Here is an 18,292-nt window from a genome sequence, read left to right as displayed (position 1 = left end):
AGTAAGGCCCAGAGCAGGCTCATTCCACCCACAGTGCCATTCTTGAGTTCCTGCCCAGGCTCCAAATGCTTCTATTGTACCCATGCCTGTGAACTGGTTTTCAATGAGGCCCTTCCGGCTGAGACCATTGAGCCCATTTCCTGTCTCTTTCATACCTCTCTGGAAACTTACAACAAGCTCCTATTGACTGAGGTTGCCACAGTGCATTCTCATTCCCTGCAACTTGTAAGCGTTCGATGTGCAGAATGAGCTAATGCAGCTTATTACACACAGGTGCTTCAGCCTGGAGCATGGGTCAGAATGGCAGATGCACTGCACCAGCTCAGGGGCAGAAAAGATTCTTCTACACTGCTCAGTTCACCTCCATTTTTAGTAAACCAATGATGTCTGTAATAAAACTGCATCTGCACGTCTGTTGATGAATGAGGATGCATTCTTTGAGATCATCTGCTGTCTTGTCTTTAGAGTTATGGTTACCTTTAAAGCTACAGAGGGAGGTCCTGTGTGTGTGTGTGTGTGTGTGTGTGTGTGTGTTATGTTGTGTATATGTATATGAATATGTTTAAGTGTCTGTGGATATTAGTGTAGGTATATCCACAAAGGTATTTATATGTTGCTTTGGAGACACACAGTGTTTGCACTACTAAAGCTCCATTTACAATATTAATGCTGCCATTTTCTGTTATTTTCAATCTGATTTATGGCAAATGTAAATCTGTTAATGTTTCAGTCATCCTTAAAACAGAGGACAATGAGCACATTATGAGGCCCTGGCAGAAACACACCATCTTATCTAAAGATGCCCAGGCATTGTAAGACTTCATCCTTCAATGTCAGAAATACTTTGCTGTTGTCAACTTCATTTACCATAGAGAGTAATTTTCTAATATAAGCAGACCTGGCTTGAAACACAGCAGCATCTTTGTGAAGAGACAGGGAGGAGAGTCCTTTTGGCTCTTGAGAGAACAGGATGCTTTTCTAATGGATTCCTTGGTGTTGTTTGAGCACTTGGTGATTTGGGGCCTTGTCCGTGGAGTGAGGGGAACTCAGCTGAGGTAGAAATCATGTGATGGAACTTGGGCTTTGAAACAAACAGGCAGTAGGAAAAGGACTGAAGTTATTAGACAGAATTGTGTGGCGGTTGGCATAAGCAGTTACTAAGGGTAATTTTAAATATAAATGTAAAAGCTAAGTTTTCATTTACATTCAATTTAAAGTTTATGTGATTTTAAGCATGAGTATTTCCTAGTCACTATTTTCACCTCATTTACCTGATGCAAATGTTTTACAGTATCCAAAACAGTGCCTGACAGTTTGCTCAATAAATATTTGCTGAGTAAAAGAATAAAATATCTGAAATTGATCACCATAAAGATGCTAATTCTCAATTTGTATGAATAAATGCTTTTTTTCTGTAGAATACCATGACATCTCATTTAAAAAGCTACTTTATATTCACTCTTTAACATGGTATTATAGTTATTATAATTAGGCAATATATTATTGTAATATATTTATAGAATTTAGTAGCCCATTTGAGGAGTAGTGCAAAGCAAAACTGCTGAGGTAACCTTCATAGAAGTGACTTTTACCATTCCTACAAGGTAGTAGAAGGCACAGTTTGGAAAATGGCCATAGCCAGGATCCACAATCAAGACTCATTCATCCTCTGTCTTCCTGGCTTCCTTATCCTGCTCCTGTGTAGGCTTCTATCTGTAAAAAATGTAGTGCCTGAACAGCATTTTTCTGGCTATTATCTGTATGTATGTGCACACATTTGTGTTTAGGTATGTGGGCATATGTGGAGGCAAGATTCGATATTAGGTATATACCTCAATTATTCTACTCCTTGTTTTAAAAAAATCGTGTGTGTGTGTGTGTGTGTGTGTGTGTGTGTGTGTGTGTGTGTGTGTGTGTGTGTATTTGTGTACCTGTATGACTTTATGTGCATCATGTAAGCGCAAGAGCCCACGTACACCACCAGTGGATTTTGGATCTCCTAGAACTAGAGTTAAAGGGGATTGGGAACTTGGAGCATCAGGAAGAGCAGTGAACACTCTTAACCACTGAGCTATTTCTCTCATTGTTTACCTCAATATTTTATTTTTGAGATTGAGTCTCTCACTGAACCTGTAACTCACTAATTCAGCTAGGCTTGTTGGTCAGGAAGGCCATCTGCCTTCCCAGTGCCAGGAAATTCCATCATATTCAGCTTTATACAGAGGCTTTGGGGATAAGAGCTCAGGTTCTCATGGTTGCACAGTGAGAACTTTACTGGTTGAGACATATCCTACCAGCCCCCTGGATTACATTTTTATTGTTATAAAATCTTCAGAGATTTTACCATTCTAGCTATTTCTGAGCTAGTGCTATTAAGCCCATTCACAAACTGTGTGAAAATCCCTTCACAATACAATGCTAGTAAATCCTCATCCTAAACGTAAAGCCGATGGTAACTAAGCATCAACTCCTCATTTTCCCACACACTCCTAGGTGGAAGTAGCCACTCTTCCACCTTATAGCTCTGTGAATTTGATACTCTTACTGCCTCATGACAGAACAATCAGCCATCCTATACTTGGCTTATTTCACTAAGAATGTTGCTGAGGTTTGTCCATGTTAGAACACATCTATACTTCATTCCTTATCAGTATTGAATATTGTGTGCATAGTGTGTATTTTGTTTATCCATTCATGTGTTGGTGAGCATGCCAGTTGTGTCAATTTATTGACAATTTATTTTCCGTTTAATACGCAAAGGGACAAAGGGTTTCAGAGGAGACACTGACAGGAGAGGTTGATGGTTTGCTAAGATCACTCAGGTTTATTTAACAACTCACCCTACAACCCAGTGGCTGAAAACAGCAAACATATTAGTTATTACTTCATGGTGTCTTTGCACAGCAACTCAGGACAAGGAGCAATAAGGATGATCATCTCTGTTCCACCATTTTTGAGAGTTTAGCTGGAAGATCCAATGACGCAACAGACAGAGGGAAATGTACCTTCAAACTTGGCTCACAGCACTGTTTACATGTCTCTACAATTCTAACTTGCTTTCTGCCTTCCCAACCCACAAATTTCCCATCTGCATTATTCTGCTATGCACACAGGACCACGAAAATTCAATATGGATAAGCATGACACAAGATATAAATAATAGAAGGCAGTACTACTGAGAGTCATGATGGATACTTGTCACCTCAAACTTTATTACTGTTAATTTTATATGGTGTAGTAGATATTGGTAAAATTTTTGGAAATGATTAAAAATAAGTATCACTTTTAGGGAGAGCATAAACTATATTCAGAAGAAATTCTCTACTTCTACTCACTTATTCTTCAAGAATACTCAAAACAGTCTATGTAGGTAAAGAAAATAAAAGGTCAAGATTACTTTTTTCAAACTCACAGGAGTTGATATATATTTGTCTTAAACTAATTTTTGTATTACTCCCTTGTTCAAGAAGTGATTGCTCCCTCATTGTGACTTTTAAGTCAGAGCTTTCCAAACATCTATCTTTAACCAACTTTGGTTTTTTCCCCTCCTAAGTCTACTTTTATTCCATTGAAACACCTGTCCTACATTCAAAGTTATTTCATGTCTTTTTCCCCATGTGTTAAGTGATTGGGAAGCTTTTGTGCAAGGTAAAGGAGTGGTCACTTTCTGTTGGAACCCATAGAACACTGTGACCTACTGAGCTAACTATGAAAGTCAGGAGACCTGCCCCTAACACAGCAGCTTTCAGCACACTCTAACTACATGGGGCAGACTGAGACCTGTCTTCTTACAGGGCTTCTTACACATGACCCAGTTATCATAGGGTGAACTTCTTCAGTGTGTGTCCTATCTCTATGACACCCCCAAGTTAGTGGCTCAGATGACAAGCTCCAACATGGAAGTTTGAACAAGTGACATAATAAAAGAACAAAGCAAATACAGAAATGTCTCTGAAAATTGAGAAAGTAATAGAACAAAGACACACAAATGTTCTTCCCTCTTGCCCATCAACATATTTCATTTATGTAATTGTGCTCCACAGCTATATCTAGTGTCTTTTCTCACTATTTCCCCTTCCTCCTCTTTTTTGTCTTCCTAACACATTTACTATCTGATAACACACTTAGTGCAGCAATCCCATTCACGTGGTTGGGGATGATCTTCAGGAGATGGAAGATTTTCAGTTACTGGACTTGTCAAATTATAATATGCCATGCTCAATGGAACTTCATGCTAAAATGTATTGTTGTTCTGACTTTGAAGTGCTAATCTTCTTTCTGCCAATGTCAGAATCTCTAAATTAATGACCTCAATTTTCTACAAAACTTTTCAAGAGGCAATGGAAATTAATTGTCAATTGTCACTGGTTAACAACTGGCAGTCAGCTACCAGCTGTCTGGCAACAACAAACATTTTGAGTGTTCCATTTTTGACGGCAATTAATTGTTCAATGTAAGATGGTAAACAAAAATGACATATGACATCAAGTCACACATCAGTATTGGTTGTACATGGTAGACAACAGGGATTTCACATCATCACTTATGATGGAATAACAAGGCAGATGTTATGAATTTTCATATTGGAGATCCCCTTCAATGTTTCTACCTAAAGCCAGCTCCATCTACTCTTGTTCTTTTCTAGGAGCACATTATCTTTCTCTTGACTAAAACAGTTGAGAAGCTCCCCTCATTACTTTTATTATTTTGAAAACTCATCAAATACACAGTTGGAAGAAAGTGATCCAGCTGTCACATCCAATAGTAGAGGCATCTCAAATGAATACAAGTCAGAACTCTGAAGCTTCAAGCCTTTTCAGTCCTGCCCTCAGACCACTTGGAGGGCAAATAATCACATTTCTCATAAGTATATTCAAGAGTCATTACTGATAGGATATCACAGAAGGTTTATATGGAAGCTTGATCTGCAAAACATATGGCATTACATGGTTAAGGATGATGAAAGATAGGCAGTCATGGCCAAGAACATCTTTAACATGAGTGTTAAAGAGGGAGTCATGCCATAAAGATCTTGGAATGATCACTTTAAAAATGGAAACAAAATGTTTAACACCAAACATGAGCCATATCATTAATTTTAATTGTATTGACTATCACTTATGAACATCATTGTCATTTAACCAGCAGCTAAAACCACAATAAATGTAAGTGGTCCAAGGTAACTTTGATGACATTTCTATAAATAATGGTGAGGTATGGGGCAGATGAGAAAGGCAGACAGGACAGTGAGAGGCCAGTGGCAGCTGGACAAGGGACAGAGGGCATGGCTATTGTGGGTAGGAGAGGATGAAGTAACTGATTATTGAAGAGAGGACCAGCACATTCTCCTATAGTCTCAAAGATAAGAGACAAGATCAGAGAATAAACCTATGAGAGGCATGGACTTTCTTTTGACATACATACATACATACATACATACATGCATACATACATCATGTGGAGAGACGGAGATGCAGTTCCACTGGTAGAGTGTTGGTCTACTCACATGAAGCCCTGGAGTTGACTCTCTGCATTTCTTAAAATACAGCATGGTGGTGGTCTCCTGTAATCTCAGTACTGGAGCAGTGGAGGCAGGAAAATGAGAAGCTCAAGCTCATCCTATCTATATATCAGGCTTGAGGGTAGCCTGGGCTATACGAGACCTCTCCAAAATGAAAATTACAAAACAACAATAATTGCCAGTATCATCAATATCATTGGGTCTGGCTTATTCTACAATAACTCTGTAAAATGGTTCAATTTGCATAGCCAGTTGCAAGGACTAGGTTGGGAAGAGGAGTATGGTGGCTTCTACTCGTTAAAATGAATAATGATTTTCAAACTTGTAAGGTCCAGTTAGATGTGATAACTGGGTACTTCTGCAGAGATTGATAGCACCAGAGAAGTAGCCTATAGGAATGTTATACATACTTTATGAACAAGCTAGCAATGTGACTTAAGCTAGATAACAATCCAAATTACATGGTAAAACAGTTTAAGCCTAAAGATTTGAAAAACATTTTAATCTCCATCTACTTAGAAGCATTTTAAAACTATTTTCTCTATGAAGGTTCATTCAATATATATTATATATGTGATACACACTGATGAATAATGGAAAAACATCTGAAGATGTTCTTTTCTGATAACCAATATTATTTAGTGAGACAATTACCATGTCTTGAATACAGTAAGCATAGTAATATATAAAAATAGCAAATAGAATATAGTAATCATAAACACATATTTCCCTAAAAGTGCCTATTTCTATATTATTGATCTTTTTTTAAACTTAAAACAAGTCCAAGGAATAGGGATACACTAGAGGCAATTGAAAATGCAATTGCTGATTTGGGCCCAATGTTATTTAAAACTTACTGCAAATTGTGATTCTTTTTTGGTACTGTAGAGACAGTTGGGCTGATAAGAAGACTTGCTGCACAAGCTGAGGACTTGTGCTCAAATTTCCAAAACCCACATGTAAGTCACATGTGGACTATAAATGTCTATAAATCCAGCCCTGTGGGGGTAGACACAGGAGGACTGTGGCCATCAGCCTAGATCCAGCTTCAGTTCAAGACCCTGTCTCAGGTGAGTAAGATGGAAATGACACAGTAGTATGCCCAGTGTCCTCCTCTGACCACTGTGTGAACATTGGGATGCACAAATCCACATATGTGCACCAACATTTTATTGTGTGCACACCACACACGGGGGGGGGGTGGCGGTCTTTGAGCACATTTGAAATTTTTCTTTGAAATAGTGCACATCAATTTCAACAGCCTGAAAAACAGGATTAACCAAACCTACTAAAAGTTGCAAAACTGTCCTGATTTGTCCATTGTGTCACAAAAGTTGTAATCATAACTACTACTCTTTTATGCATGAGAATACTTGTAGTATTTCCAGTAGACACTTTACTCATGTTTCTAGTTGTTTCATTATCTAACTTTTAAATTAATAATTTTTTATGACTAACACATATATTTAGCTTGTCCATCAGCATATCTAAACATGTATATTTAAGATATACATAGAAACAATTCAATATTTGATATCATAGATAAAGCATATATCAGCCATTTCCCATAGTCAGGAGGTTCACATATTACAGAAAATAGCTAATTATATATATATATATATATATATATATATATATATATTTTCAAAAGCTTCAACAAATTTGGCTGTGAAGTTAATTTTATATGAGTAAAACCCCCATGTTCCATCCAGGCAATGGTGGCGAGGATAACCTAAAAGCTCTTCCCCTAAAATGAAATTTATGACTTCTCTTTATGTCATCCTAGAGCCCTCATCCAGTGGCTGATGGAAGCAGAGACAGACATCCACAGATATACACTGAGCTGAAATCTGAAATTTAGTTGAAGAGAGGGAGGAATGAAGAGTGAAGGGGTCAGTACCAGGTTGGAGGAACCCACAGGAACAGTTGGCCTGAACAAGGGAGAGCACATCGACCCCAGATGCTGTCTGGGAGGCCAGTACAAGACTGATCCAGACCCCTGAACATGGATGTCAATAAGGAGGCCTCTGCACTCCAGGGAGCCTCTGGTGGTGGATTAGTATTTTTCCCTGGTGCAAGAAGGGACTTTGAGAGCCCATCCCACGTGAAGGGTTACACTCTGGCCCTGGACACATGGGGAAGGGCCCAGGACCAGCACAGGAAGATTTGGTGGACTTTGCAGAGCCCCCGTTGAGGGCCCTACCCTACCTGGGGAGTGGTGGGTGGATGGAGTGGGGGGTAGGCTGTGGATGGGGGATAAGGGATGGGGGTGAGGGGAGGGAGAGGGAGAAGGGACTTACATGTGAAACAAGCTTGTTCCCTAACTAGAACTAATAAGTAAATTAAAAAAAAAAAAAACCATGTTCCCCAGGACTCCTGACTTTACAAAGGAAACTGGATGTCACCATCTCTTTGGATAAAAGATTTCTGTGCATTTGGTAGAGTCTAAAAGAGTTAGAAGCAGAGAAGACGAGCATTTTCCCTGAATCTGTGTGACTGAGCCCACTACTATCCAAATTCCAAGCCCCTGGGAACAGTCTTTCCTCACTCGAAGGCTGAGAGTAACTCAAAACTAATAGCTAGTCTCTAGGGCTTCAGTACAGAGTGAATAAGACTCCCTTAACTTCAAATTCTTATGTTAAAAGTCAATATTTGCTTAGAAACGTCTTACTGAATGATACTCTAAAAGTCTTTATTGAAAAAGAAAGTGGTCTCTATTAAGATCAAAGTGGCAGATACTGGGAAAACTGATTAACTGTAACAGAAACCACATATCTCCCAATCACTGTGCTGTACTAGAGTTGCCTACGACTTCCTCATTCTCCCTGCTGCTACACTGCTGCACAGAACTTATTGTCCACACCTCTGAAAGAGCCATACAAGATTCCAAAGGAGCAAAATGACTCATGCTAGCATATCAAAACAAAAAAAAAATCACAAAATGCTCTCATAATGTCACCAGTAGGTTTGTGGGCTTGTATGTTGGACAGCACCTGTAGCTGTCCTTAGCTCACTGGGCTGTAGACTGCAAACTGGACATTCCTTCTAGTCTAATGAATACTAAGTATAGATGCATGATTGGAATCAAGAGACTCAAAAGATTCCTGTCAACAGCTTCCAATGACAAAGTAAATACTCTTGAGCCCTAAAAGTTAGATAATATCTTTGTTCTAGCACACTTACATCTAGTGTGCTCCTGGAAACAACAAAAAATTATCGTTTGAAAGAAATAGAAAATGTCTTTTAAAAGTTAATACTTTGGACTCAGAGTAACAAGGTTTTTGAATCCATAACAACAATAATAAGAGTTTTAAAGAAATCCTGCAAAAAGGCATTGATGTATTTTATTCTTCATTCTAGATATTACTGGATTTATTTGTCTTTTATATTAAGACAAAACAATCTGTTCTGGCCTTTGCCATGATTCGCTTTTTTTTTTTTTGTCTTTACATCTGTGCTTAGCATGCTGGAACTTTCAAAATTTACATACATACTTAAGGCCATAATCTAGTGTTCTTTAAAATAAAAGTGAACTTGTAATCCACACAGCACTAATTTGCCTATAAATTTAACACATACCAAAGATTAGCGGCCAATATTCTCTTATTCTTTCTACCATTTCTTACTGGTGTTTCTCACTTTGGAATATAGCAGGCACTCAATAAATACAAGTAACATAATCCATAACTTGAAAAAGTAGAAAAGCTTTGACAAAATACAGAAAGTAACCTATGAAAGTGACAGCAATCTAGAAAAGGAAGGATAATCTGTTTAGTTAAAATAAAGTGCCTTTAACACACATTATTGAACACAGACTCTAGACTGCATCCAGAAATATAAATTTAGTTTCTTATTAAGACAGATTCCTTAATGTGAACATTTAAAGCCTTTTAATTGCAGAGATAATCTTATTCTCTGTACTCAGAAGGCTGAGACAGGAGGACCATGAAGCTGAGGCTAACTTGGAATATATGATGCATTAGGAGACAGCCATGCCTGAAGAGCAGCACCTGCTTCAACTGAAAGTATATCTGAATAAAAGGGGACTCAGGTGAGCAGCTGTCTTTACAAGATTGATCTGTGGGCAGGTATGTGTGGGCATTGTCCAGATTAATTGATGCAGGATAGCCTATTCCACTGTGGGTGGCACCATCCCTATGCAGGTGGCTCTGTGCTGTGTAATGCAGCTACCCAAGCTCTAGCCTGTGAAGGAGAGAGCCAGGAATCAGCATCCCTCCATGGTTTCTGCTTCAAGGCCCTCAGGGTTCCTGCCTTGACTCCCCTAGTGATGTATTATGGCTGGAAGGTATAGACAAATTAGCCCTTTCCTCTACAAGACCCTTTTTTTTTTGTCAGTGTTTTATTACAGCAGCAGCAGGAAGACTAGGATACATGATATCCAATATAAAACACATATGTATATCCTTAAGTTAAATGCACAATGTTAAAGTCAAACAATGACAAGTCTGTCAATACAGCTTCCTATATGACCATCTCTTCTGCTCTCACCAATGTTTCATTTCCATATAGTTTTACTGTCGTTAAGAATAAAAATATTTCCAAATAAAGAGTGATAAAAATACTTTCTGAAGAAGGTCCCAACTCTGCATGCTTTAAAAATGAAGGGCAGGTTTCAGTTCAAAGACTTGTGACCGCTGTGAGCGCTTGGAAACACGGAGACCAGCGCTGAGTGCTGTGGATGAGCTGAACTGCTAATCTCCTGCAGTGGGAACTGAGCCTTTAGTACAATTCAACTTTACAATGCAGACTGTACCAAACACAACACTTAGCAAGGGCCCTCCACGTGGGTTTCATTTGTATTGAGGCAGCTATCTCAAAGCATGCCATGAAATGATTCCATTCGCCTTTCATGTTTGAAGAAGCAATTTCTTTTTATAAGGGAAACCATGCAAATTCTCGATATAGTGCATAAGAAGCTGTGTGCTCTGTCAGGGAAATGACTGGGGATGAATTTGAAATTTATCATCATACTCAAGCCTGGCCCTAAAGAAATACCGGAATCTTGGCTTATCTAGAGTGTTCCCAGGTGCAGGTTACATATATGTCTGTGTATATGTGTATATATATTCATATGTGTATATATGTATGTTTGAGCATAGCCATCAATATGTGTGCACATATGGGACAGCATCTACATAAATCCACGGGGAGTCAGTCCCAAATTCAGAGGTGGAGAGCATCATGCAAACCCCTGCTGCCGCAGGAAATGAGAAGGTGAAAGAGAAAAGCACCTTACGAGTCATTTCTCCAATGATCCTCAGCCAAATTCTTAACCATTCCAAAACAACTAATCTCTGACTTCTCAAATCTGAGAATAGTTTTTTGGGGGATCTTTATATTCTAATAAACAGAAAGACAGAGGTTGGCAATGGCACTGAAGGTGAGACCTTTGCCCCAGTCCCTGTCTCTGCATCACATCCACTTCACAGGAGACCCCCTCCAGATCCGAAGTTGTTCTTATAATGGTTCTTTATGTTTTACTTCTGGGCATGGACCCACGGGAGAAATCAGGAGCCCATCCTATGTGTCCATATTTCACATCAAACAAACAAAAAAATGTAAAACCCAAGAAAAGCCAGTATTTTCATTCTCAGCCAATCACAAGAAGACGAAGGCAATGACGTCACAGAGCGCTCCAAGAGAAGACTGGGTTATCAAAACCTCTTTATACATCGCAGAGTAAATAAATATGTTTTTACCCACCTGGGGTCTTTCTGAATGCTGTCAATGGATGGGGACCTGGCCAAGGTGCCTTCGGGTGGGAGGGCAGGGCCAGATTTGCTGTACGGAGAGTCAACGGAGGGACAATACTGCAGCTGTCGGTAGGGGTCTGCGTAGTTGGAGGCTGGGCCAGCAGCGTAGCTGGCCCTCTGGAAGGTGGCTGCGGCGGCATTCTGTGGCCCATGCTGGCTGCCTGTGCGCTGCAAGGGGACGGAGTCGACACCGGGGGAAGATGGGGCTAGGACAGGAAAGTAGGGACAAAGTAAAAAACTGAGGACCTGCTCACAGAAACGGTTAACCAGGTCTAGGCAGGGGGGGACATTACACACATTAAAAAAAAAATAGGGGTTCGAAAGAATAGAACAAAATTAATCTGTCACAGTTGACCCAACATAGTCAATGCTATCTAGTCAAAAGACAATTCACATGCTGTTTCAGAGGCAAGTGGAAAATACTGGGAGGGAGGAAGCACCCCTGCTGGGAGTTCATTGCTAACCAACATCAAAGGGAAGGCACAGGCATCCAACATGTGAACATTTTTTTCAAAACTAAAATCTGGGCCAGGGCTTGGCTCTGGCAGAGTTTGATCTCCAGCACTGGTTAAAATAAATATTTTATAAGGAAGCATGGACAATTAGTTCTTTTCCTTTCCTTTCCTTTCCTTTCCTTTCCTTTCCTTTCCTTTCCTTTCCTTTTCCTTCCTTCCTTCCTTCCTTCCTTCCTTCCTTCCTTCCTTCCTTCCTTCCTTCCTGTCTGTCTGTCCTGGTTGAGAGATTCAGGTTGTCTGGATTGATATTACATTAAATTTACTGAGTTTGTAATAAATTTAGCAGCTAAATCATTTTTCAGACTAGAGGAAGGGGAAGGGAGAGTATGCACTGGGGATGGATGTGGATGGCATTGAGGAGGGCTCAGATATGTGTAATTAGTACCACAGCATCCCATGCTGGGCTGTTCTATTTTCTCAAAAGTAAACCCCTAAAGATTTCATGTGTCTCCTTCTCAGTAAGACTTTCAAAGGAACAAATGCACTTGGGAGACAGTAGACATGAGGGGTAAAGAAAAAAGCCATCCCAATTGCAAGGCAGAGAGTAAGGAGTTGACATGGCTTTCCCCAAAGTCTTTGCATCTTTTCAACATGTCTAGGTTGCTTTGAGAACATTTCACACAAGTCACTAAAACCAGTTTCACTGTTTCCAAACACGGTTTTTTGTTTCTTTCCTGAGGCCTTTTTAGACAATGTCAGGCCACTGTTTTTAATCTGTCTTTCAAAAATATTCACATCTAATGTCAAATTGACATATAAAATGGAAATAATGTGTCTTTCTTATGAGTGGGAGTTGACTAGTTATTTACTGTTCCAGCAACGATCACTGTGAGGACATTTGCTTTGTGACATCTTAGATCAGTGCAGATGCTGAGTTATAGCAAATGTCTGCATAGGGGAAGCCATACCCCATGTTTGCTACATGGAATTAGATTCCAGTTCCAAGTCACACAGCACAATTTTGACTTCCCAGGAATTATTTCTTAGTGCATATTTAATTTTTGTCATAAGGGCCATATGCCAAATGCAACACAAAGGGAATTATGGCACATCAAGGAGACAATTGCTAAGAGCATTACAGAATTCTTTCAAAACAATAAATGCTGAAAGTAAACTGGAGGAGAGACTTCCCCTATGAGGTCAAGATTTGAACCTATGAGTTCAGAATTTTACTGTTCCAACTAACTTTCAATACTGCCTCTGCCTCCTGAGTCCTCGATTAAAGGTATGTGCCACCTCTGCCCAGCTTCTATGGCTGTGGCTAGCTTTGAATTCTGTCTCCAGTGGCTTAATTAGGTCATAAACAATGCATTACCACATTTATTGTATGATGAGCAAAAATTAGAGTAAAAGGCTAAATGACAGGATGAAAACATTGAAATATCTATGAAAAATCTTTCTAAGAAAAGTGCCCATATTTTCTAAGAAGTACTATTTTAAAGATTGGGGATACTCTACTATGTAAGTTTTTCTTTTTTTATTTGGCTGCAAGTGTGGCACGTCAGCCACCATAAATAAATAAATAAAAATTTTAAATAACATGGAGGATACACTTTATATCATAATCAGAATAGTTTAAATTCTGGATAAAAAAAGACACAAATGAAATCTCGTTTTGCTCAACAGTTGTGTTTAGCAGTCAAAAAATTGAAGGGAAAAAGGAGAAACTCAGTACAATTGCCTCATTTTTATAGAAGAACATTCTTCACCCAGGAAACCAAGCATTAGTGTTTATTCTTGCTGAAAATTGTTTACAGGCAAAAATAAATTCTTTTCTAAGAATGTATTTGACATTAAACCTGGTAGTTCACACAAGAAGGCACATGCAGTAGAGACCAAGAAATAATATTAAAATGTAAAGACCAGTAAAATGCTAGCCATGAAAGTAGGAGAATCTGAGTTCAATCCCCAGCACCCATGAGACAAAACTGGACAAGGAGGTGGCGCTTGCCATCCTCATGCTGGGACTATAGACAAAGGCTCCCCCTGCTGCCCCCCTGGTCAGTCAGTCTAGTCTGTGAGCTCTAGACCTTGTCTCAAAGGAGAACAGCACACAAGCTTGTTTTCCACACCAAACACATGTTCTTCCTACACACACATGAACACATACATCCACACTCATATTACACACCTACATATTTAAAACAATGTTTGTTAACTAATGCTAGGAAAGGCAAGACAAATGAAATGACTGCCTCCCAATCAGACTAAGGACACCAAATTTAGCAGAAAAGGGAAGGGTTGGGGAAAAACACTGATGACTAGCAAACTTGGGAAGAATGCAGGGTAATAGGCCCCAAAAGTGCAAAGGTGTGAAAATCTACTATGGCAAAGCCTAGATTTGTAAGGAAGGAGTGGTGGGGAAGGTTAGGCTCCTATTTGGTTTGGAGTTTTGTTTTTTTTTTCATTTTATTATTTTGTGTATATGAATGTTTTGCATGCATGAATGTCTGTGTGCTACATGTGTGCCTGGTTCCTGCATACATCAGAAGAGGACATTGGATCCTCTAGAACTGGAGATGTAGATGGCTGAGTGCCAGGTCCTAGGCAAAATGAACAAGTGCTCTTAGCCACTGTGTCAACTCTCCAGCCCCCTATTTGATTTTCACTGTGGCTTTTCCAGGTAAGGACCATGCAGCTCACTAAGCTCTAGCTAGACTTCAGAAATCAGCTCTGGACCCCAGCTCCAGTCTTCTCTTTTGGACAAGGTGACTGGTTTCTCCAAGATGAAATGCTGGCAGTGATGGAAGGGAGCAAAATGGTCTCCTGGGATAATTTTTCATTTTACACAGGAAAAGCATCCAGTGTGTAACATAGAGAAAATACTACACTGATGAGCCATCACTCCATTACCAATGCTGAATTCTACAACACTACATGAAGGAACTATGTATGTGGCCTAGGGTGGGAGAGGGGGAGGTCCTTGCCCTGGACACAGAGTGCTCCTGCTGTTTTATGTGCTCCACTGACCAACTTACATTTCCTTAACAACCTGTTAGAAGGGAAGCAAGCCAGTTTAACTTTACAGATGAGAAGTTGGTCTCTAATAGAAAATGAATTGAAGCCCCTGTAGTTAGACTCCAGATGTTATGACTGCTATGAACATAAACTTCTAGGCCACACTTAGAATCTCCAAGACAAAGGTTTGTGAGTTACTGAGTAGAATAAGTAAATCTGAAATAACAAAAAGGTGCTAGAATGTCAACTAAAGGTAGAAGAAGACATGGGTTACTCACAGGAATTAAACATCCGAATATCACACAGGAAAAATTATCATAGATTGGTGTGGAAACTAATTTATGTTATTTTTATAAAATTGAATTTACATAGATATATTGGAAAGATATATAAAAATTTCAAAAATCTGACTTTTTCATTTACAGTAGACAAAAGTTAAGAATGCATATATTAGTTTTAATTTTAAAGTATCTTGACTCATCATTGATAGTTAGTCTATGAGGATGAGGGCTATAAAATCTGAGTAACTTTCCAAAGTTATGTATTTATTTTAAGTCACAATAATTTTGACTTTGGTAGATGTGACTTTGATGAGTGGCCCTTCAAAGATATCATCCATTAACATGAGAATGGGATGGAGAGAGGCAGGGTTTGTGAATGCATATGTTTACATGTACATATGCATGCATGTATGCAGATGTGGCCTGGGAAGGTGAGCATGTCAGTGAACATACATATGAAGGGCAGAGGTCAACCTTCAGTGTCTTTCTTCAGGAATGGACACTCTTGCTTTGTGCTTTTTTTACACCGATCTCTCACAGACTATAGGGCTCCTTGATTCAGCTAGGCTGGCTGGTTCCTGAGCTTCTGGGATCCTAATTCTCAGCCTCCCCAGTCCTCAGGTAGCAGATACACAACCCAACAACTAGCTTTTTTCCCATGGGATACTGGGGATCAATCTTGGGTCCTCAAGGTGGACGGCAAGCACATCACCTGCTGACCTACCCTGTCAGACCCTGATAAACACTTAAATCTCTGTGCAGGTCCCAGTGAGAAAGGTAGTTTTTGAGAATTTCAAGATAGAAAAGTTACAATTCAAATTTGTGCTGTTAAATTCAAATGTCCTAGCCATGAAAATAAAGTATTTATCAGTACAAAGAGGACATCAACAGCTTGTTGATGTAATGAACAGATCCTGTGACCATGGAAATCAAAATTTGTGAGAAGTCATAACCCCCAGCAATGCAATGATAGACTTCCTTATATTTAGGGCAAATGTTTTAAGAGCTATCCCATGGGGTTGTGTAATCACTGTTTTAGATATCTGGTATACAGAATACACTGAATGAATTAATATTTGTAGTAGTACTATAAAGATTGAAACTGAGTGGGGATAGTGATGGACATCTCTATCCTTAGTACTCAGAATGCTGAGGCAAGAGGATTATGAGTTCAAGCCCACCATGATCTATACTGGAGAGACATTCTGGGCTACATAACAAAACCTTGATTCAGAAAACTAATAATGCCACAACTGCCATTTTATGGGGTTACATGGATGACAGTGGGGAAGGCACTGTAAGAGTCAGGGCTCAACATTGCCCTCTGATTTGCTGAGCTATTTAGCTCTCAGTATATCTCATATAAATCAAGCCTGTTTGTTAACATGAATAAACAGCTACCATTCCTGCATTAGAAGTCTTTCATTAAATGCACCTTCCCCTACATTTCTGCCACTAAGTCTGAGTTCTAGAGCTCCACTGACCATGCAGGTCATTCCAACCAATCTAATAACCTCCTGACAAACATTTGGAGGGGCTGGCACTTCATCAGCTCTGTAAACTTGCCCCTTTCCTCTCACCTCCTCTGCAAACAGCCCCTTCTCCTCCCATGAGCTCCTAGGACTCAGTGCGCTGCCAGCCTCTCTGGGGAGATTGAAGAAGCTGCCTCTTCTGCAGTGGACTTGTCACTTCGACAGACACCTATGCCACTGCTGAAATTATGTGTGTTTTCAGAAAGCTACACAAATAAAACCTTCGTCTGCCAAGGCAACACAGAGAGATGCTTTGTGTGCTACATTTGAAAGAGGAACACTGTATGCTGGTTAATGAAGCCAAGCATTGCTTTATGAATGATGGCTACAAGCATTGTTTACAGAAAAGGGGAATAAAACAAGGGGAGAGTACCAGGAATCTGGGCACACGGTAAGAAACTGTTGTGAGGAATATAAAGTGGAGTCCAACAAGGAGTAAGCAAAGCAATTTTCTTTTTGTATTTTTTAACCCTTGATTTTACATATTTATATATTTTTCATTTTTTCTTTACATATACAGGTGTTTTGACTCCATGCATGTCTGTGTTCCATGAGGGTGCTTTTGACTGCAGAGGCCAGAAGAGGAGCTCAGACCCACTCTCCCTCAGAATTGGAGTCACAATGTTGGCAAGCCACTATGTAAGTGCTGGTTAAGTGAACTGTGGACCTCTGAAAGAACAGCCATGTTCTTAAATGCTGAGCTATTTCTCCAGCCTCATGTGAAGGGACTCTGGCTATTTCTACTCCGTTGAGCATGGCTCTGGCAGGCCTTAACCTCCTTTCCCATTCCCTCTCCTTGCTAAAAACCATTATATGACATTCCTAAAGCTAGCCATTAAGGTCTATATCCTTATTTGGCCACTTCCTCCTCCTGAGGCTGACTACCAAGGTCCAGTTAAGAAAGTATTGAAGTCCAGCAATCTAAAGCCCCCTTTGATTAATATAATTAACATACCAAATTAAAATAAAACACCTCATCCTAACACAGGGTTTCCCCTTGTACATTTATAAACTGCCATTTTCCTATGTGTCACATCTGTCTTATCACTATCAAGAGGCATCCTTTGTCCCTCTCTGAGACAAATAGCCCTGCCTCCATTCCCCTGTCCCCTTCACTTCTCCCTCACACTCTATCTCCTGTCTTTGTCCCTTATTCCCTGCCCTCTGTCCCTCTGGTGCAAACCAATCTTCATTATGCTGAGAACTTAGTCTTGGGGGTCCTGAGCTGATACTTTTCCTTTCATAGTGTTTCTCTCTGTATTTGTATATACAGATAAGTCTGAAAACTCAGCATGTATTTACATGTATTATCTAGATAATTTAATGCAGAAGAAATGTACAAGAAGGTAATTAAGGACTACTGCCTCTAGTCAAAGCATGAGGATGACTTAGTGATGTGGGGTCAAGAGTTCTCAAGTCCATTACTTCAGGAAGAAAAACTCAGAATGGGGGAAGAAAAATGGCCCCCATTCTGGCATGCTCTCAGCAAAGTTGAACTCTAAGTGTCTTCCAAGTTTCTTCACTTAACACAGTCTGAGACAGACTATAATCAATGGATAGCTATTCAAGAACTATACTCCTGGTGGAATCCTTATGACCTAATGTTCAGGATGTTTTCACTGCTTTTATGGGAAACAGAGGGTAAATGTCCATGAAAGGTAAAGTCAGATGTAGGAATGCCACAGATACAGTCATCATGGATGAATATAAC

At 39.7% G+C, this 18,292-nt stretch overlaps 1 protein-coding gene across 2 annotated transcripts in view; it reads right to left on the bottom strand.

Annotated features, from left to right (window-relative positions):
• Ctnnd2 (catenin delta 2) overlaps positions 1 to 18,292 on the bottom strand; it is a 654,324-nt gene that overhangs the window by 320,715 nt on the left and 315,317 nt on the right. For both annotated transcript variants that reach the window (XM_035439156.1, XM_035439157.1), the window contains one exon: positions 11,246 to 11,501. In XM_035439156.1, coding sequence (XP_035295047.1) covers positions 11,246 to 11,501 — 256 coding nt within the window. The remainder of the gene's footprint in view (positions 1 to 11,245; positions 11,502 to 18,292) is intronic.

Source organism: Cricetulus griseus, chromosome 2 (genome assembly GCF_003668045.3).
Source record: "Cricetulus griseus strain 17A/GY chromosome 2, alternate assembly CriGri-PICRH-1.0, whole genome shotgun sequence".
Taxonomy (NCBI): domain Eukaryota; kingdom Metazoa; phylum Chordata; class Mammalia; order Rodentia; family Cricetidae; genus Cricetulus; species Cricetulus griseus.
Note: the sequence above shows the minus strand (reverse complement) of the source record. Positions and strands in the feature narration are given on the sequence as shown.